This window comes from Pyxicephalus adspersus, chromosome 2 (assembly GCF_032062135.1).
Source record: "Pyxicephalus adspersus chromosome 2, UCB_Pads_2.0, whole genome shotgun sequence".
Lineage (NCBI taxonomy): Eukaryota > Metazoa > Chordata > Amphibia > Anura > Pyxicephalidae > Pyxicephalus > Pyxicephalus adspersus.
This window is the reverse complement of record NC_092859.1, coordinates 62,651,738-62,674,330: the sequence shown is the minus strand read 5'-3', so window position 1 is coordinate 62,674,330 and position 22,593 is coordinate 62,651,738. Positions and strand designations below refer to the sequence as shown.

The 22,593-nt window shown below is 42.8% G+C and overlaps 1 protein-coding gene across 3 annotated transcripts in view; it reads left to right on the top strand.

The window, feature by feature from the left end:
• Positions 1-22,593, top strand: part of ZCCHC10 (zinc finger CCHC-type containing 10) — a 33,616-nt gene that overhangs the window by 4,643 nt on the left and 6,380 nt on the right. Inside the window, exons 2-5 of one of the 3 annotated variants that reach the window (XM_072400882.1) lie at positions 12,625-12,720; positions 14,313-14,598; positions 18,203-18,364; positions 19,924-19,965. In XM_072400882.1, the coding sequence (XP_072256983.1) occupies positions 14,525-14,598; positions 18,203-18,364; positions 19,924-19,965 (278 nt within the window). In that variant the 5' untranslated portion in view covers positions 12,625-12,720; positions 14,313-14,524. Of the gene's footprint in view, positions 1-12,609; positions 12,721-14,312; positions 14,599-14,658; positions 14,996-18,202; positions 18,365-19,923; positions 19,966-22,593 lie in introns of those variants that run through there. The other 2 variants (XM_072400884.1, XM_072400885.1) reach the window with 2 other exon arrangements.

Below are 22,593 nucleotides of genomic sequence, written 5' to 3'. Positions count from 1 at the left end.
CGGTAGTATCTGGCATCTAGAGTTAGGTACTGGGCAGGCGGCAGCATCAGTTACAGCAGGAGGAGGAGGCGGTGGGCTCGCAGACAAACTGTGGACGACATTAGTAACTGGCATGCGGATTTGGTTACTGGGCAGGCGGCAGCAGTACCAGCAGGAGGAGAAGGTGGTGGGCTCTGAGACCAAGTGTGGATGGCATTAGTATCTGGCATCTAGAGTTAGGTACTGGGCATGCGGCAGCATCTGTTACAGCAGGAGGAGGAGGCGTTAGGCTCTGAGACGGCGGGTGGATGGCAGTAGTATCTTGCAACTACAGTTGGGTACTGGGCAGGCAGCAGCAGCAGTAACACCAGGAGGAGGATTTGGTGGGCTCTGAGACCAAGTGTAGACGGCATTAGCATCTTGCACCTACAGTTGGGTACTAGGCAGGCGGCGGCAGCAGTAACAGCAGGAGGAGAATTCGGTGGGCTCTGAGACCAAGTGTAGACGGCATTAGTATCTTGCACCTACAGTTGGGTACTGGGCAGGCGGCAGCAGCAGTAACAGCAGGAGGAGGATTCGGTGGGCTCTGAGACAAAGTATAGACGGCATTAGTATCTGGCATCAAGAGTTGGGTACTGGGTAGGCGGCAGCATCAGTTATAGCAGGAGGAGGAGGCAGTGGGCTCTGAGTTGGAGCGTGGCCAGCATTAGTATAATTCATCCACAGTTGGTTACTGGGCAGGCAGCAGCATCAGTTACAGCAAGAGGAGGAGGCGGTGGGCTCTGAGACCAAGTGTGGACGGCATTAGTATCTTGTATCTACAGTTGGGTACTGGGCAGGCAGCAGCAGCAGTAACAGCAGGAGGAGGAGGCGGTGGGCTCTGAGACCAAGTGTGGATGGCATTAGTATCTGGCATCCAGATTTGGTTACTGGGCAGCAGCAGCAATAAAAGCAGGAGGAGAAGGCGGTGGACTCTGAGACCAAGTGTGGATGGAATTAGTATCTGGCATAAAGAGTTAGGTGCTGGGCAGGCGGCAGCATCAGTTACAGCAGGAGGAGGAGGGGGGGGCCTCTCAGACGAAGTGTGGACGACATTAGTAGCTCGCATCCAGATTTGGTTACTAGGCAAGCAGAAGCAGTAACAGCAGGAGGAGGAGGCGGTGTGCTCTGAGACCAAGTGAGGACGGCATTAGTATTTGGCATCAAGAGTTGGATACTGGGCAGGCAGCAACAGTAACAGCATGAGTAGAAACCGGTGGGCCCTGAGACAAAGTGATGACGGCATTAGTAAATGGCATCCTGATTTAGTTACTGGGCAGGCAGTAGCAGTAACAGCAGGAGGAGGAGGCGGTGGGCTCTGAGACAAAGTGTGGACGGCATTAGTAACTTGCATCTAGAGTTGGGTACTGGGCAGGCAGTAGCAGTAACAGCACGAGGAGGAGGCATTAGGACCTGAGACAGAGTGTTGACGACATTAGTAATTGGCATCTAGAGTTGGGTACTGGGCAGGCAGCAGCAGTAACAGCAGGGGAAGGAGGCGGTGGGCACTGAGACAAAGTGTGGACGGCATTAGTAACTGGCATCTAGAGTTGGGTACTGGGCAGGCAGCAGCAGTAACAGCATGAGGAGAAGGCATTAGGACCTGAGACAGAGTGTGGACGACATTAGTAATTGGCATCTAGAGTTGGGTACTGGGCAGGCAGCAGCAGTAACAGCAGGAGGAGGAGGCAGTGTGCTCTGAGACGAAGTGTGGACGGTATTAGTAACTGGCATCTAGAGTTGGGTACTGGGAAGGCAGCAGCAGTAACAGCATGAGGAAAAGGCATTAGACCCTTAGACGGAGTGTGGACGACATTAGTATTTGTCATCCAGAGTTGGGTACTGGGCAGGCGGCACCAGTAACAGCAGGAGGAGGAGGCGGTGGGCTCTGAGATGAAGTGTGGACAGCATTACTTACTGGTATCTAGAGTTGGGTACTGGGCAGGCAGCAGCAGTAACAGCATGAGGAAGAGGCATTAGGCCCTGAGATGGAGTGTGGATGGCATTAGTATCTGGCATCTAAAGTTAGGTACTGGGCAGGCGGCAGCATCAGTTACAGCAGGAGGAGGAGGCGGTGGGCTCTCAGACAAAGTGTGGACGACATTAGTAACTGGCATGCAGATTTGGTTACTGGGCAGGCAGCAGCAGTAACAGCAGGAGGAGAAGGTGGTGGGCTCTGAGACCAAGTGTGGACGGCATTAGTATCTGGCATCTAGAGTTAGGTACTGGGCAGGCGGCAGCATCAGTTACAGCAGGAGGAGGAGGCGTTGGGCTCTCAGACGAAGTGTGGACGGCATTAGTAAATGGCATGCCGATTTGGTTACTGGGCAGGCAGCAGAAGTAACAGCAGGAGGAGGAGGCGGTGGGCTCTGAGACCAAGTGTAGACGGCAATATTATCTTGCATCTAGAGTCAGGTACTGGGCAGGCGGCAGCATTAGTTACAGCAGGAGGAGGAAGCGGTGGGCTCTGAAACGGAGCGTGGATGGCATTAGTATCTTGCACCTACAGTTGGGTACTGAGCAGGCGGCAGCAGCAGTAACAGCAGGAGGAGGATTCGGTGGGCTCTGAGACCAAGTGTAGACGGCATTAGTATCTGGCATCTAGAGTTGTGTACTGGGCAGGTTGCAGCATCAGTTATAGCAGGAGGAGGAGGGAGTGGGCTCTGAGATGGAGCGTGGCCGGCAATAGTATATTGCATCTACATTTGGGTACTGGGCAGGCCGCAGCATCAGTTACAGCAAGTGAAGGAGGCGGTGGGCTCTGAGACCAAGTGTGGACGGCATTAGTATCTTGCATCTACAGTTGGGTACTGGACAGGCGGCAGCAGCAGTAACAGCAGGAGGAGGAGGCGGTGGGCTCTGAGACCAAGTGTGGACGGCATTAGTATCTGGCATCTAGAATTGGGTACTGGGCAGGCAGCAGCATGAGTAACAGCAGAAGGAGGAGGTGGTGGGCTCTCAGACGAAGTGTGGACAACATTAGTAACTGGCATCCAGATTTGGTTACTGGGCAGGCAGCAGCAGGAGGAGGAGGCGGTGGGCCCTGTAACGGAGCAAGGTACGCATTAGAGGTTGACGCCATCACCTCTATGGACAGTGTAGAAGCTTTAGCTATTGGAGACATGAATGGAGGAAAGAAAATCACACTGTCCATACCTACTATCTAGTGAAATCACATAAAAGGGAACAGACTTGGTGGAATCAGCAGGGAAATACATACATTTTTTATCATTTTTGGATATCTAGCAAGTGCTATCACAGTTAAATATCTGTATTTGTTTCAGATAAATACATTTTTTATGGGTTTTAGGATAGATACCAAGTGCTGTCAGAATAAAATGTCTGTATTTTTTGGAGAGAAATACATAATTTTTTATGGCCTTTTGGACAGATACCGAGTGCTATCAGACTTAAATATCTGTATTGTTTGGAGATAAATACATACATTTTTATGGCTTTGGGGATAAAGTGGGATCAGAATAAAATATCTGTAGGTTTTTATAGAGAAACATATAATTTTTTATGGCCTTTTTGACAGATACCAAGTGCTATCAGAAAAAAAATTGTATTGTTTGGAGAGAAATACATACATTTTTATGGCTTTGGGGATATATAGCAAAGTGGGATCAGAATTAAATGTCTTTATTTTATGTAGAGAAATATAGAATTTTTTTTATGGTCTTTTGGATAGATACCAAGTGCTATCAGAATTAAATATCTATATTTTTGGGAGAGAAATGCAGACATTTTTTTGGCTTTGGGAATATATAGCAAAGTGGGAAAAAAAATAAATTATCTGTATCTTTTTTAGAGAAATATCGAAATTTTTATGGGTTTTAGGATAGATACCAAGTGCTATCATAATAAAATATCTGTATTTTTTATCGATAAATACAGAAATTTTTATGTTTTTTTGTGATAGATTGGAAGGGGTATCTTAAATTTTGATACCTCTTGCAATTTATCACGAACTCTATCACAAAAAAATATTTCACAGATATTTCATTCTGATAGCACTTAGTATCTATCCAAAAACCCATACACTTTCTGTATTTCTGTATTATGTATTGTAACAGCTGGCAAATCAATCACAGGGTTTCATCCAGGATGACAGGTACATTTGCCCCAGATACAGGTTATACGCAGAGTATTTTTCTGTTAAGTCAGTTTTCCTTTTAACCTGAAGGTTGGGTTTGAAGTACCAGGCTTCTTGGACAGGTGGGGGAGTTAAAGAGGCCTGGGTATGATCAGGTGTAACTGTCTCACCTGAAATGCATCCTGGAAATTAGGCTGGGGATATAAACACCTATCCTTCCTATTCCTGAGGCTGTCTTGGCTGGTGAGCTGGGAGGAGGTCCAAGGTGAACTGTAAACTGTGAACTGTAAACTGTAAACTGTGAACTGTAAACTGTAAACTGTAAACTGTGAACTGTGAACTGTGAGTAAAGACACAGACTTTGTTTCAGAAGATATATGGTTAGGGCCTTAAAGTCCTGAACAACACTAGGTTGGGCTGGATTTCTAAGTTAAGTTAAGGCAGGCATGTCCAAAGTCAGGCCCGGGGGCCAATTGCGGCCCTTGTTCAGATTTCCATCGGCCCGCAGCCTCTGTCATAAAATCAATAATATGCAGCCCGCCAGCACTGTTGACCACAGTAAAAAAAAACACGCGTACAAAAAAACTCATTGGAGGTTGAGTCCCCTAGGTCATTATAGCGGGCGTGTGCTGTGCGGGACCTGTGCAGACCACGTCTACACTAACCCTGGTTAGTGGTCGGCCCCCACACATTTTCACCTTACCAAATCCGGCCCTCTTTGCAAAAAGTTTGGACACCCCTGAGTTAAGGGAACTAACAGTAAGTTAGTGGCCAAGTGGCCAGGCTTTCTTTTTGCTGTTTGTTTTATTTTGCCTGTTTTGTGTGCAAATAGTGTTAAGTGAAATAAACCTTTGCTGTGCTTAAAACCTGTTGGCCCTGTTTCCTGCTTGAACCCCTCCCCGTCCCCCCAGGCGATCTCACAATGGATAGATATACATTAGTTTTATCTTATAATGGAAGGTCCACATCCCATACACCCCCCCCCCCCCCCCCCCCCCCCGCTGCTACGGGCTATCTCACATATGGTGGAAGATGCGGGCAGCTTTATAGGTGGGCGAGCACGGAGGAGATACTAAAACAGCTTCTTTTGGCCAATGCCAACAAACAGCAGGCCAATGCCAACTACTAACCGTACTAACCAACAATTGCTGCTAGGTCTGGAAAAAGTGGAGGTCTGCCACAAGGAATTGTTGGAAATACAAGCACAGAGCTACCAACAACAATTAGATGCCCTAAAACAGCAGATATCTTTACAAGAGCAGGCTGACGCCAAGAGTGAGGCTGGGCATTCGCCATTTTTCAGGTAAGCCAGTTGTTGAAAAAAATGACTGCAGATGATGATCCTGAGGTGTTTTTGACCACATTTCAAAGAACCGTCGAGAGGGAAAGTTGGCCTAGGGAACAGTGGGCAGGATTAGTGGCCCCGCTATTATCTGGAGAGTCCCAAAAAGCCTATTATGACCTAGAGCCATCAGAAGCAAGCGACCATGTCCGCCTTAAGGCGGAAATACTGACGCGGCTGGGTGTCACCCTGGCTGTCGGGGCCCAACGGGTGTATAACTAGTCCTATCGAACAGGAAAACCTCCCATATCCCGGATGTATGGCCTGATACATCTAACAAGGAAGTGGCTACAACTGGAGCTTGTGTCAAGTAGCTGTTGTCATTGTGGAAGGGTAGTCATGGACCGGTCCTAAGATCCTTCCTTGTTTCCATACAAAAGTGGGTGAGCCATGGAGACCCTTTGACAGCCGATAAGCTGGTGGACCTAGTGGAAAGATACTTGGCTGCCGAGAACTTAAACACCTCCCTTCAGTACTCACGGACTTTCCACCCCAAGACCAGGTTGGTTCCCCACTTACCATATGATGCTATCATTGGGAGGGATTTTCCCAAATTCCAGGAGCTCTGGGATCACCCACCCCATTATTATTATTATTATTATTATTATTATTATTAATAAACAGGATTTATATAGCGCCAACATATTATGCAGCGCTGTACATTAAATTGGTTGTTGAGCCAGGGTCGGGGATTTGCAGGGCGGGGGTAGCGGAAGGTGGCAGGAGCAACACTATCCAAAGCCAGGGAAAAAGAGTGGTTTAACATGGTGGCAGCTTCGTCTGGGGAGGTGATTTTGGAGAGGGAGGGGTTTAGGGACGCAAGGCAGTTTGAGAAAAGGTTGTGGTCAAGGTTACGGATATCTCTCTGCCATTTGACCAAGTCTGGGATGTGGCAAGGGAAGGCAAGGGTTTGATAGGTTGAAAGTGATAAGGTTTTGATCAGAGAGGAGGAATGGTGAGTTGTCAAGGAGGGTGAGGTTGCAAAGTTTAGAAAATACCAGGTCTAAAGTGTGTAGTGGTGGTATCCTCAGAGCATGAGGCTACTGAGGAGTCCTCTGATGATTGTGGGGGGAAAGCAAGGGATTGTGGGGGCTAGCAGGGGAAACAGTCCTAGGGAAGAACCAGAAACTTTGGGGGAAAGCCAGCAAACCTTAGAATTCCCTGACTTACAGGTACATAGAGAGAACTTTGTTACAGAGCAATTGAAAGACCCCATACTGTTTAAAGCCCGGGAGAATGCCGTAACAATTGATGGGAATTGATGGCATAGTGCACCCAGACGAGAGGGAAAAACGTAGAGTGACGTAAATTATAAGATTAGCCAACCTGGTAGGAGGTAACCAGAGCAAATTTATCATGTAAATTTGTTGAAACCATGGAAAGAAAGGGAAGCATTAACCATGAGGACCACGGAGCTATCTGCTTGGTCTGACTCGGTCTGTAATCCCAGATGTCTGGATACCAGACACGTGTCAAAGAGTCAACAACAGGAATCGAGAGATTTTGTGCTACAAAATAGGGATATGTTCTCCAACTTGCCTGGACAAACATCCGTGGCTACACATGGTAATATTACCCCTCCAGGTGAAAGGGTAAGATTAAAACCCTTTCGAATTCCTGAAGCTAGACGAGAGGTAATACGTCAGGAAGTTAAAAAAATGCTTGAATTGGGGGTTATAGAGGAGTCCAATAGCGATTGGTCCAGCTCATTTGTGTTAGTTCCCAAGCCAGATGGGAGCTGGAGATTCTGCAACGATTACCGTAAGCTGAATCAGATCACAAAGTTTGACACCTATCCTATGCCCCGGATAGACAAGTTGATTGATCGGTTGGGGAATGCTAGATACATGACCACCAAAGGATATTGGCAGATCCTCCTATCTGAGTCAGCTAAGGAGAAAACTGTTTTTGTGACCCCTGACAGAGCGGTCCAGTATCGAAAAATGCCCTTCGGACTGCAGAATGCTCCAGCTACATTCCAGCGGGTGATGGATAAAATACTCTGATCTCATTAAAAATGCTGCAGCCTACCTGGATGACGTAATTATTCGGAGTGCAGATTGGGCCTCGCATTTAATAAAGGTTCAGGCAGTGCTAAACGCGCTAAGGAAAGCTGGGTTTTTTGCAAACCCTAAAAAGTGCGCTATTGGGCTGGAAGTAGCCAAATATCTGGGGTACACCATTGGAAGAGGAATAATAAAGCCTCGGGAAAAGAAAGTAGAAGCCATCCAGAATTGGCCACGCCCAATTAATAAAAAGCAGTTAGTGCTTTCTTGGGGATCGCCCGCTATTATAGGTGCTTTATTCTTCACTTTGCATCCCAGGCCCTTCCCCTGACAAATTTGACAAAAGGGAAGGAATCGGTAATGGTTAAATGGTCCCCAGAAGCAGAAATAAACCTTTGCTGCGCTTAAAACCTGCTTGAAACACCCCCCGTTGCTATGGGCGATCTCACAGTATGTACAGATATTTAATTCTTATCCCACTTGCTATCAAAAAAGACATTAAAATTTCTGTATTTCTCTCCAAAAAATACAGATATTTAATTATGATACCTCTTGCAATCTATCCAAAAAAACAGAAACATTTTTGTATTTTTTGTAAATAAAAATACAGATATTTCATTTTGATCCCACTTGCTATCTATTAAAAAAGCCATAAAAATTTCTGTATTTCTCTCCAAAAAATACAGATATTTAATTATGATACCTCTTGCAATCTATCAAAAAAACAGAAAAGTTTCCGTATTTAACTATAAAAAATACAGATATTTAATTCTGACTTGCTATCTATCAAAAAAGCCAGAAAAAGGTCTGAATTTCTCTAAAAAAATATAGATATTTTATTCTGATACCACTTGCTATCTATCGAAAAAGTCATAAAAATTTCTGTATTTCTCTCCAAAAAAAACAGATATTTATTTATGATACCGCTTGCAATCTATCAAAAAAAAAAAAGAAACATTTCTGTAAATAAAATACAGATATTTCATTCTGATACCACTTGCTATCCATCAAAAAATCCAGAAAAATTTCTGTATTTCTGTAAAAAAAATAGAGATATTTAATTATGAAACAGCCCTCACTAAAGTGGCCAATGACCTCATCAGAGCTAAGTCTCAAGGCAACTTTTTCCTGCTCCTTCTCCTTGATCTTTCCTCTACTTTTGACACTGTTGATCACCCCATTCTAATACAAATCATGCGCTCCATTGGTATAAGTGACACTGCTCTCTCTTGGTTTGCTTCCTATCTGTCTGACCCATCCTTTCAAGTTTATTTCAATGGTAACTCCTCCTCGCCCACTCTCCTCCCTGTTGGTGTTCCCCAAGGGTCAGTCCTTGGACCGGTTCTCTTTTCTCTGTACACTCTTTTCTCTCTCGGTAGTCTCATGTCCTCCTTTGGCTTACAGTACCATCTGTATGCTGATGACACTCTATCTGTCCACCCCTGACCTGTCTCCCTCAGTCCTTGATAAGGTCTCACGCTGCCTGTCAGCCATCTATTAAATGGATGTCTGACCGTTTTTTGAAGCTCAACCTGGAGTAAACAGAACTCATCACCCCACCTCAAATTCCAAATCTCCTGCTGACATATATTTAACTGTCAACAACACTGTTATTCGGCCCTCCCCTCAGGCACGTTTTCTTGGTGTCACCTTTGACTCTGCCCTCTCATTTACCCCCCATATTCAGAACATTTCCAGGTCCTGTCACTTTCACCTACGCAACATTTCCAAAATCCGCCCCTACCTGTCCTCCGAGACCACCAAACCCCTTGTACATGCTTTTATCATCTCTCGTCTGGACTACTGTAACATCCTGCTCTCTGGTATTCCACTAACCCGACTCCTCTTCAATCTATTATGAATGCTGCAGCCAGACTCATCCATCCTTCCCATCACTCCCCTTCCACTGCATCTCTTGGCATATCCTTACATTGGCTTCCATTTCACCTTAGAATCAAATTCAAGCTCCTGTCCTTCTCCTTCAAATCCCTACACAGGTATTGTCCCACTTACATTTCTGACATAGTAAAAAAGTACTCCCCCAGCCGCTCTCTCCGGTCCTCCAATGACCTACTAATTACTTCCTCACTCATAACCTCATTACACGCATAGATACAAGACTTCTCTAGAGCTGCCCCAACTCTCTGGAATGGTCTTCCTCGTCCTATTCGGCTTGCTTTCTGCTTTCTGCTCATTTAAAAGAGCGCTCAAAACCCATTTTTTCAAACTTGCCTACCCATCTTCTTCTGTCTTTTGAAACCATCACTACTTCCCACCACTACTAGATTGTAAGCTCTTCAGGGCAGGGTACTCCCCTCCTGTATCACTGTCTGTGTTCGTCTGTCATTTGCAACCCCTATTTATTGTACAGCGTTGCATAATATGTTGGCGCTATATAAATATATATTAATAACAATAATAATATTCCTGCACCATGGCTGAGTAGCGCTGCTGAGTGTCATTAGCAATTGTTGCTTCTGCTGAAAAAAAGCCTGCATAGTTTGGCTTAGGCGATCTCTACTGCTGCTGCCACCCATGCCGCTTAAGGTAGATGTTTGGCTCCCATGGCTGGTGGAACTGCCATAGGGATCCCTGCTGCTGCTGCTGGCAGCTGGAAAGGCTGAGCACAAGTCCCTTACAAGCACTTCTTGGTAGTGCTGCATTTTAGGTCTCCTGGCCTTTAGGTCCTCTGTCTGGTCTTGCCATCCACAGAACATGCCGCCTTGTGTTTGGGTGGATGGGTACCCTCAATATCCTCCTCTGCCCCTTCCTCCCCTTCTCCCATGCCTGCAATGTCCTCCTCTTCCTGGATTTGGGGTTCACTATGCGTAGGCACGCATGTCCGAGATGAAGGTCGGAGAGGAGATTGCATGGCGATGTGCTCTGGACGGAGGTAGGTATGCAGGCCTTGCTGCATGCTTGCTTGCTCCATGCTTGCTCAACCAACTGTGGGTTGTCAGGTGCACCTAGCCAGAAACAGAGTGTTGCAGGGCCATGGACACATTGCTCTGCACATGTTCATGTAAAGCAGGAACACATTTTTCCGCAAAATACTGTCGCTTGGGCATAACGTACTCTGGGTTCGCACAGAGGAATGTGTAACGAAACGCATTGGAGTCCACCAGCTGGTAAGGGAGGAGCTCCCACGCAATGGGCTGTGCAATTGCCCCATTGATTAGCTTTGTTTTGGGGTCATTTGGGCCATATTTCCTCTTGCGCTCCAGCATCTGGGGGATGGAAGGTTGGATACTGCTAATGCTAACCAAAGAAAGATTGTACGATGGGGTAGAAGGTGTGGGGGATAGCAATGATGCCTGGTCTTGACTGCTAGCAATGCAACAAACAGCAGCCGATCTGCGTTGGAGCTCCTGCTCACCGCTGGTGGAGCCTGAAAAAGGTAATGCTTGGCTACATGCCCCACTCAAAGTGCTTGCAGCAGCACGGGTAACTTTGGTGGCTTTTTAAATTTGTGTTCATGCAACTTGTTCTAAGTTTGTTTGGGTTTTTTCCTTGTTTCAAGTGTTGAGCACACAGTTTGCAGATGCCCATAGTGTTGTCATTACTATGGACATTAAAAAATGCCCAGACAGTTGAACATTTAACTGGGCCAAAAGGTGCTCTGGAGCTGGTGCTCATGGTGGCGGTCCGCGGTTGTTGAGGCATAGTTGTCCATCGTCGGAAGCTGTCACCACAGCTATTCCTCAACAACCACGTATGTGAAGACTGCAGAATGTGGGCAGCTTTTACCCTCCTCCTCCCTCTCCCCCTTTAAGGGCTCTCTGCAACCTTCTCCTCCTCTCCTTCCTCCTACTCCTCCTCCTCTTCTTCCTGCCTATGATGATCTCTTTGTTCGCCCCATGTGGGATCAAGGACATCATCATCAGAAGAGACAGTTTCCCTGTATGTGCCGAAAGGAAGCAGCGGCCTTTTGGAGCCAGTTTGAATTGGCTTGTCTGGTTCAGAGTGTTTGGGTGAAAAGTAAGTGGGGGGAAAGCCTGTGAACTGACTCTCTTCATCAGAAGAGTAAAACAACTGAGCATCTTGAAGGAATGCTTGTAGCTCCGCCTGTCCATCCCCTCAGTGGAACTCCTCTACATACTGCTGTACACGAGACCTTGCAGCCGATGATGAAGAACTAGGAGGAACAGGTGTACCATGGACTGTTTGGGACACCTGTAAGGCCTGTGTCTGGAACTGGGATGAAGAGGGGGTACAATCACTTGACCCAGGCTGTGTCATGTACTCTACTACCTCTTGTTCATGGTGTGGTAATAATGGACACCCACCACCAACAGCAGCGCTTCTTGTTCTCGGGTCTGCAGCTAAAAACAAACTCATACTGCTTTGCTTGCCACCCCTGCCAAAGCTGCCCCTTCCTCTTTGGCCAGACATTGTACAATTTTTTTGTGTGTCTTGACACCCTCCAAAATACTTTGAAGCTCATATGCTTCACAAAGTGTAAATTTGTACAGTAGGTGGATTTTTTTAGGGGGGGGGGGGGGGGTTCGACACCCAAAATGCAAGTGCGCTGTGTTTTATGCAGCACTTTCCTTCAGTGGTGATGCTTGTAATATCTATCTATCTATCATCTATCAGTGAAACACTCTACCTATCTGAGTACAGTAGATTTCAGGACTGCACCAATACAGTACAATCTGTCTGACTAATAGTGTGAGTGTGACACAGTCTAACTAAGTAACTAAGTAGTAACTTTTTACTTTGACAAAGCAAGCCAAGCAGCACAGAAAGGTTGTGATGCTAGCAAATCTCTGTCAGGAGTGGTAAATGCAGGCACGCCCTGGCCTTATATAGGCCAATGCTGCCTCTGTGGCATGCAGTGACAGACGGTCAATCGGCTGCCTGCCACAACAAACATGGAGGACAGCATCCCTGCTGTTATTGGAGGGCCCTAGGAATTGTGGGAGGGCCAAATTCGGGGCTTCGAATACAACAAAATTCGATATTATTATTCCTACTGCAGTCAAAATAGATAGCAAAGGGAAGAGTTAGACAACTTGTCATGATAGGAAATCTCTCCAATGGGGACCACAAGGAACACCACATTTTTAGTGAGAAGTAGATAAGAACTGACAGTGTTTTTTTTTTGTTTTTTGTTTTGTCTGCCCCAACTATGTCCTTCCAACTATGTACTTCTTTTTCAGGCTTCAAAGGAAGTGAGAAAATATCTGTTGAAGACAGACCCCCAACATCCTGAAAAATACTGAATATTCTTTGAACCCTACAAAATAATTATTTTGGTAATACATAGTACTAAAATTTTTGCAATTTTCCTCTGCTTTCCTCTAGCAGGAAAAAAACTCTAAAAGAGCATTGCGGAAGAAGAAAGAAAAGTGAAATAGGGGAAATAAAAATTGTGAAATGCTTTTACATTTCTTTACATTGGGCTATAATATAACGTACAAACATGTATGGGTAAAGTATATAGTACAAAAATATTACCATATGTTGAAACTGTGCTTAGTGCAACTGTATGTAAAAAAATATATAAAAAAATACACTATCCATTGGTGAACCATTTTGAAAATGTTGGTTATCTGCTTGTCTTGAAACAACTTTTGCTTAAATATTTTCAGAATCTCTGACTGACTAATATTTTTGTTAAAACCAAATTCTGACTTTTCTGATATTTACATGTTCTTAAATGTGTATTATCTAGCAGTAGCTAGTCACTTATTTAGCATTTAGCTGGACTTGTTCTTGTTGTGGAAGTGACATCTAGCCTGTCACCTTCTATGGTCATTGGTTTAAGGTGTCTGTGCTACCTTTGTCGATATAAATGGGTTTCAAAGTGAACAAACTAGAAAGAATTAAAGTGTATATAAAGCCAAAACTTTTTTTATTTCAGATAGAGTAGGAAAGGATTGGAATTTCTTTAAAATTTTTATTGCTGCCTGAAAACCCTGCTTGGTAGATTTACCCTATTATACCCTAGTGACCACTGTTACAAATGGAGACAACATTAGTGATATATACATTTTATTTAATCTTTTTTTCATTTAATGTTTGTGTGTTTCATGTGAATCATGTCAATTGTCTAATCTTATGTATGCCAAATTCCTACAGTTTGATAAAAAATCCTTTTGTCTACAATCACATGTTTAAAGGGAACAAAGATCTGCTATCCTACATACAAAATGTACTCCTATAGTAAAAAACCGCCTTCTGAGTCTAAGGCTTAGGTGTTCTTCATGTTCTGCTTCTTACAAACAGAAGAATTGTGTCCTGGAAATGAAAACCATGATTCCTGAGGAAAGTTTGGAGATGTGCCACCACAGGCAGAGTTTAGTATAAACACTTGCAGCTTGTGAAAATTGAGTTATGAATAGTGGAGATCTAGAGAATAATTTCTTAAAGTGAACCGGTAGTAAAAGGCAATTTTTCTGAGCACAGGATTTAAATATGAAAGCAATACCCTCTATACTTTGAGGATCCTCTTGCAAGCTATGTGTTCCCAGGGTTAGGTGTTTTAACACATTTACAAAAAGTACAAATTATATGCATTTGTATTGTATTGTATCAACACAAAATATGCACTGCCTGTTTACAAAAACAAGGTATTCACAAACAAGTCTGATTTTTTTTTTTTGACTGAGCCGAAGCAAGTAATAGGAATGGGAATGAGTATGCTCCCTTTTTTAACCTATCTTCCCTGTGTGCAGTGTAGTGCACAATCATTGAATGTCACGCAGCTTTCTGGGATACATAAATCACATATTCCTGGAAGCTTCAGACTGTGCTTGCCCGATTTTGGCCATGTGCAGAAGGGGCTTTTCTGGAATGTATAAATGCTGATCTCAAACATCTGCACTTTTTTTTTTTACATTTTCAGAAAGAACAGTCACCCAATCTTGCGTCTGCACAGTGCCAGATCAGGTGATGTTAGGAAGAACCTGGAAGAAGACAGATGAAGATGGCAGTGTCCAGTTTCCGCCATGATGACTCCATTCTATAAAGGGAATGTCATCAAAATTGTGATAGTTTGGTAACGGACACAGTAAGTGATCTATGGGTACACAAACACAACACTAGCAAAACTGTTGAATGCTGAAAAGTCTAATGAAGGAGGCTGTAGTGTTGGAACAAAGCAAAGCTGGGACACAGGGCTCTTCAGGCAAGTGAGTATAATATCCCTTTATTGTAAGGAAGCTCCATTTGGTTTTTATCATGCGACCGACAAAATCTTTTTAAATGTGGGTCATTTATGAGGAAATTTTTTAAATAAATGTATATACTCATGTGTACTTTACAATCAATATATATGGATACCCTTTGTTTTCATTAAAATAAAGTTACTTCATTTTCAGCCAGAAGTCTTCAGTCAGTTTTGAAACACTGTGGGGCTTGTGGATATTTTAGTTGCCCATGTCAAATATGGTTGCCTGAGCCTCGACGTGCCTTGTAGTCGCGCTCGCCAATAGCTCGGGCTGACAGTGCCCAGCATGCAACGGGGCAGCGTCTTGCCTTCAGCAACATGGCAACCCCCATGCACCGGCTGATTGCTCGCAGGCAGGCGTAAGTTTGGAGGGACATACGGGTGATGTTTGGTATACACCTGGTAAAGGTTTACTGGGGCATCTCGGCGTCATACGGGGCGGGATAACTAGGCAGTGCTGTTAGTCTAGATTGAGTTTGGGTGGAGGGGAATGGTTATGGTTAAATAGTGGCGGTGTATCGTTGTAAATAGAGGTCTGCGAATGTATGAGAGCAAATCTGTCCGAGCAGATCGTTCTGTACGGAGTGACGTAAGGAATCAAGGCAGGCAATATATATAACCGGTCACTCGCCATAACAAAATATTCAGCTTGGCATTGCATTGCGTAGTGTTACATATGAATGTTATATACTTTACTGTATGTTTAGAAATACATGATTTGAAATCACTACAATAAATAATATATGTCACTGCAAGAGCACCAATCAAAGGTGAAGGTGATGCCTAGATTTTAGCCTCAGTATTACAGCCCCAGTGACTTTCATAGAGAATCCCAGTTTGCCCATGGGGCTGTACTGGGCAAAAAGCAAAACTGTGGTGTTGGATCTGGAGAAACATCGATCTATGGGGGTGGGGTGTTAAGCATGCAGGGAAGTCCCTGTAGTATAGCTTCCTGCGATGTGATGACAACTATGCTGTCTGCTCCTGAATTCAGATTAGAGTTTTTAACTCTCCTGTGGACTGGAGCTTGTCGATCACCTAGCCGTGCACACTACTTTATGAATGACTGTGCAGTCCTAGTTGATGAACCCTCCCAATAATCTGCAGTGTCTGGGAAGGAAAGCATATGAGGCAAAAATAAAGGAGGATTTGGCTTAGGCTTAGTCCACAGGAACATTTTCCCCAGCGTTTAACTGGGGGCTTTAAACGCCCATGTTTGAAATTCCAATGCATTCCAATCAGCTAATCTACACCAGGACGTTTCCTTGAGGCACATTTATGAGCGTTATCTATAACGTTGCTTGCAACATTTAAAAAATTAAAAAGCAGGTAAATGCTTTCATTGATTTTAATGGGGTGGTTTCCCACATTTAAAAGCACTTAAAATGTTAAACATGTTAAAAACGCGGCATAGACGTTTTCCAGCGTTTTAAAGCAAAGCTTTAAAACACTATTGAAAGTGCATAAAACGCAATGGAACTTTTACATGTGTTTTTCAAAACGTCCGTGTAGACCCAGCCTTAGTCAGGAAAGGGCGGACGTTTGACCCACGGACAATCATGCCAGGGCAGAATTTCACAGATAAGAGTCTATGTAAACCTAAAGAGAAAAAAGAGCTGACAAATGGACAGAAACATCTTTGGTAGAAGAGATTAAACACTTTTTTTGTAATGAAAACCCTGCTTGCCAACAGTTTTTATAAACTGTTGACCGTATATGCTACTCAAATGTCACCTTGATCTCCTCCTAAGTGAAACAAAATAAGTACAGTGTAACTATATTGTTGTTACTTTATATTTCTCAATGAAACTTGTGTGTGTTGAACACTCAGCAAATATAGGTCAGCAAAATTCCATTGGCCTTATTAGAGCAGTTTAGAGCAGCGGTCGCCAACTGGTGGTCCGTGAGAAAATTTTGGGGGTCCGCACCTCTAGTTGGTGCACCCCCGAGCGGGGTCAGGAGAAGGACCCCGCTGGGGGGATGCATCGGTCGGAGCCGCGGACCAAGTCCCCCGTGCAGTTTCCAGGCTCGGGAGTGGGCGGGCTCTGTCCCTGCACACAACCCGCCCACTCTCCCATTGCAGGCTCAGATCTGCGATGGGAGAGTGGGTGGGGTTATGTCATAATGACGTCACTCTGGGGAAGGTTTCTCCCCCTTTGAGTGACACCTGGCTCTCCGCGCATGCACGGTCGGCAGCCGGTGATTTTAGTGGTCTGCGGACCTGAAAAGGTTGGCAACTGCTGGTTTAGAGGCTGTATTTCTGTGAATGCAGCACATCCAACTTAGGTGCATTTGAACTGTAGGCAAAGCAGGGCAAATAGAGTCTTTATTATTAATAATATTATTTTAAAACAGTATTTATATAGCACCAACATATTACACAGAGCTGTACATTAAATAGGGGTTGCCAATGACAGACAGATACAGACTGTGATACAGGGAGAGGAGAGGACCCTGCCCTGAAGAGCTTACAATCTTTACTTGTCAAACATTATATTTTCCATTTGAATTCAGGTGTTTCAGTGAAAAGGGCATTTGGCCAGAATGCCTACCATCATACTTTCTTGATTCCATTCTTACTGTGTCACTGTATCATTTAAAAGTCAAAATAATAATAATAACAAAACCAGGCAAACATTCCAGAAATCAAGCCTGATGTTGTCTCCCTCAAAGGGACATAACACAATCTAATTAATATCCATACCTCATGTCATTTAAAACAGTCTAAGGTCAATTTGAGGTGGGTACAATTAATCTAACTGCATGTTTTTGATTCATCTGAATATATGTCACTGGTAATATCTTTATAGACTTCCCCTTCACTGGAGCACACCTTCTCCGCTTTCATCAACTCAAGGAACAATTTGCTGTGAGTGTTAAATTTGATTCAATCTGTTCCACACTCCTGAAGTAGTTCCTTCAGTTACGTGAAATGTGTCAAAATGTGTGAAATCACATGGATTTAATATTTCCAATTGATTATAAAATCAACTTTGATTTCTGACATTTTGTTGCCTGGTTGTCTTTAATATTAATCTGGACAGGAGTGTATGTATTCATGTATTGTATTCTTCCTATTTGAACTTTTACTTGATAAAATTGTCTATAGGTGTGCCTTAAAAATCCCATTTTCTGGCTTTGCTATTCAATATTGGTATTATTGGGATGTGGTGTTTTTGCTACACTACATATCTTGTTTTAAGTTATGTGAGCCATCCATGCATGCTGTGATTGCCTCCTTATGGGCTAATGTAATGACTTTTCTGCCACTTTTCTAAGAAGAGCAGGTAGAAGCAGGAAGAAATATGGTATATGTGTATTTATTGTGAATTTAGAAATAACTGGGCACTCCAAAAAGAAACGGTGTGCATTCTGCCACAGAAACATGCAAGCACTAGCCTCCTGCTGCTGATTTTGATTGAGGTTTCAACCTTCATGTTTAGTTTAAATGTGGTTTTGAGTTTCAAATAAAATCCTAATTTTAACATTGTGTTTATTTAAATCATAGCAGTCATATAAGCGTTGATATTCATGGCATTATTCTGTGCTATCTTTTTATGCCCTAGTGAAGCAAATAAGCAGAGTGTACGATGTCAGAAGTGCCTAGAGCTTGGCCACTGGAGCTATGAATGTACTGGGAAAAGAAAATATCTGTATCGGCCCTCCAGGACAGCTGAACTAAAAAGAACCACGAAAGAGAAAGAAGCCAGAATGCTTTTAGGTCAAAGGTAAATATGTCCTTCACTTTGGATGAAGCTGCTTGATAAGTGTTTCTTAATCAGGGTTCCTTGGGCAATAAGCAGGTTGTGTCTCCTAGGTCAGTTTAAGTGACCCCATTGACCTTTTTTGCTGTCTGTAAGGGTGACATTCTTACCAATTGTCATCACTGTAGGAGGCATTTTTTCCTACTGACCACCAATCTAATGTACTGTGTGCTGTTGATATAGTAATAATAGTAGGGGTTCCCTGAAGGCCTGAAAAGTATTTCAAGGGGTTCCCCCATGTAAAAAGGTCGAGACACTCTGTGCTAGATGGAGAACAAAACTTATATACTTACTGGTTGCAATGGATAGTGCCAGTACTTTGGAATTTCCCTTGGACCCCTTATTCCAATACTCGGCCATGTTAAGAAAACCACAGTGCTATATATTCTTACAATAGATAGAATAGATTCTTTCAATAGGTAGATGGCATATAATGTTCCAATGACATGTAAGGGTTCAGTCACACTTTATCAATGTTGTACATTTTTTTAAACACACATTCATCACTGTTTGTGTTGCAATGCGCTGCAGTTGCAGCTTGCTTTATAGGCTACGTACACATGTGCAATAATTGTCGTTGGAAAGGATCTTTTACGTTCCTTTCCAAAGACAAATGACTGCACAATGCATGAACGAGTGCACGAATCGCTCTGCTCTATGAAGAGAAGAGGGGGAGAACGACAGAGCGGCACCCCATTGCGAGGATGGATGACGAGCACTGTACACATGCAAGATTCTTGTCCGATATCAGCCCTGAGCCGATTATCGAATGAGAACCGTTGCACATGAGTACGTAGCCTTACAAACATAGAGCACACAGTATAAGAATTCTCCTCACCTTGATAAGATTTTTAGATTTACTGTTGTGTATACTGTGCATAAAGTGTAGAGAAAAGGCATTAATGAGACAAGGCAAACTGACTGTGTTTTAAACGTTATCCTAAACTAAAAATGAAATGAATGTACGGAACTGAAGCAATCAGCACAGATACAATATATCTTATTAAAAAAAATAATACATGATACATGTGTAAAATGGTCATACAGTAATGAAAGGGTTAGGACCATAAAATGCATGGGAAAATGTTCAAATTTGTACAGACCCTAAAAGAACTTTGACAGTAACAAGGACCTGTTACTGACACATACCTGTAGGTTTACCCTCCCCCTTTTGTAAAATAACCAAACAAAATGAGTTGGGCTTACCAGTTCAGCTCCTATTTCTACTGTGTGCCTATTTGCTCTACAATAACTTTTTTTTTTTATTACTTAAATAAAAATAAACTGAAAAAAAGACTACTATGCCCCCCTGAATCCTAAGTATCTCAGTATGTGATAATTGGGGTGGGTGGTGTACAGGAGCTTATGCTATTTTATGCACTCTACCTATTTACACCCAATGTCTTTTATTCATGTTGCTGAAACATATAATGTATAAGAAACAGTTTTTTGTACCATGCAAAAATGAAAGCTGTTACCAGGTAATTTCAGCTGCTTAAATTTTCATTCTTTTATTCTTGCAGTAGCAGCAACAATTTATTAGAAGCAAAGCTGAAAAAGAAAAGGTATGTCTTGTATTTTCACTAGAACTTGAATTTTGTGATTGCGCCTTTAACTGCTTCAGAGCTTCACCATTTAAAATGAACAACACACTTCATTCTGACCCTGCATTATTCTCTAGGGTCTTCTAAACCCTAATTACATTTTTGACAAAAATAAAGAAGGGGATTCAAAATGGCCCAGATAACAAATATGTATCATAAAGTTCACCAACGATTAATTATAATCCAGAAAAAAAACATACACTGGCACTAACGCCAGAATATGTCTTTAAAATCAATAATAAACTGTGCCTCACCCGTATAGGTACTATAGGTATAGGTATCAAAGAGGTTCCAAAACCGTGCGCACACACAGTATTGAAGCATTGTTAATGCAATGTTCCACAGTATGCTGCTGGCTTTAAATGTCTGAAGAGATTTATGTCCCCAACACATGTCGAATATGGTGTCAAGAAACATCAATGTTCATTACATCAATAAATAAATTGATTGCAAACTTACAATGGAGAAGTGATTAAGAATATATGAGGCAAATATCAGTTTGAAATGAGCACAGATAAAGCTGTAGTAATCTCCTCCATGTCTCCCTTATTGAATCATATGTTTTTGAGTCATTTTAAATCATACATGTGTAGAGGTTCAAAGTATTCTATTGATGTCTGGATAATACATATCGAGTATGCTAAACAAGAACTACCAATGTAGTCACGTATTGACCTGATGGCTGAGCAGTGGAGAGGCATTGGAGACTGTGTATGCATACAGAGAGCACGACATCCTCTGACCGCTTCGCCTCTTTGAAAGAAGGGCATGTGACTTGAAACTAGAAACTTATGATATAACACAGCCCGAGATGGCAGATTTTAATATAATCCCTGAATTTGTCAATATTAACAACCTTTAAATGCTTAGCATGATCATGCACACGCAAAGCCCTAGTTTAAACTGGTTTTGGACAGTTGACATCGTGCTTAAGAACATTCTTAATTTGCACTTGACTATTTGATCAGTATGATAAATCAAAGTGATCACTATTGTAGGACACACCATTGCAGGCAATGCTCGCTGCATGTCTCATTGGTCCTGAAAAAAAACACTAATTTTAAAAAGACTAAAAAAAAAACATCTTTAAAGTCTAATAAATGCTTTGGATAACTTTAAAAACTGGTTAGGTAAAGAAGGTTTAACCTAGCATGTTGGCAACGAAGTGTTAAGTTACCAAACCTAGACAAGGTTAAGCATGGATTAGAAGGGAGCATTACTACTGATTGAACAAAATCAGCCTTCTAATGTTTAAATGGTGGTATAGTGTATTTAGGGGCTATTCACACCATTAAGGTCAGTTACATTGCTTTTATCACAAGTGTGTTTCTAGGGTGAGTTGCATTATGCACCATTATGCTTTGTGTTACCCTGCAATGTATATGCATTTTGAAAGTGTTGAGATTATAGTCATAATAAACAGCAGCACACCAAAACACATAATTGTGGTGCCAATGGACTCCTAAACTAAAGGCCTTCACAGAATATTCCTCTAAAGATTACTTACAAAATTGTAAAAAAAAGGAAAACTAGAGCCCTTTTATTTTCGTAGTAAACCGTGTCAATGTTATTTCTATAGGTTGTGGGCAATTGTCTATTGCAAACTGTTCCTAGCCAATGTGTTGAAAATGTCTTTTTGAATTCATGGCCACCTGTTGGGGATAAAACTGCTCCCCACCTAAGGCTAGGTACACTCGTGCAATAATTGTCGTTAGTAAACGAAGATTAACGACCGATCAACGAATATTCACGATTATTTTGAACAAAAGTATTGTGCACAGTTCTGTACATGCTGATACAATATGATTGTTCAAATATAATCCACCAATAATGTACACTCACTAGATACGATCGTTTGAACGATGCAGGAAGTGACGTACAGGAGAAAGTGTATCACAGAATAATCCATGATCACTGAACGACCGTACATACAATAGATAGCGAACGATCGTCGCCCAATCAAATCCGCTGGGACAGTTGTTCGTATCCAGCGACATTCCTCCTTCTTCGGTGTCATTGGTCCGTCGTTGTGCACATTTTTTGTTAAGCATTATTATCAGACAATCGGACGTTAGTTGTTCGTTTGCAACGATAATTATTGCATGTGTATATGTAGCCTAAAGTAAAAAATGTCACAGGCTTTTTTCCTCTGCATGGAGCTGCATGTAAATTACCTTTTTATGTGAAGCAAAGCTAGAGTCACTGAATATATTTGTTAATTTTCACTCTCCCCCTTTCTTTCACCATCAACACCTAACCTGCAAAAAAAAAAACCCCCCAAAAAAACTAGCTGCTAAATTACACATGCTAAATGTATTTGTTGTAAGGCGCAGGGGTTTTGACTATTTGGTTAGGCAAATCCAGGAAATCATAAGCTCTGTCTAAGAACAATTTCTGTGGCAGGTGTTCATTTGTCTCCCCAGCTTTGGCTAGATCAAATACCAGCAGTTGGTTAAAACCTAGATTGGATGTTAAGCTTGCGTACACACTTCCAATTTTTGTCGTTGGAAAGGATCTTTCACGATCCTTTCCAACGACAAGGGAGTGCACGATGCATGTTGATTTTAATCCGTGAAAATATCAGAGTGT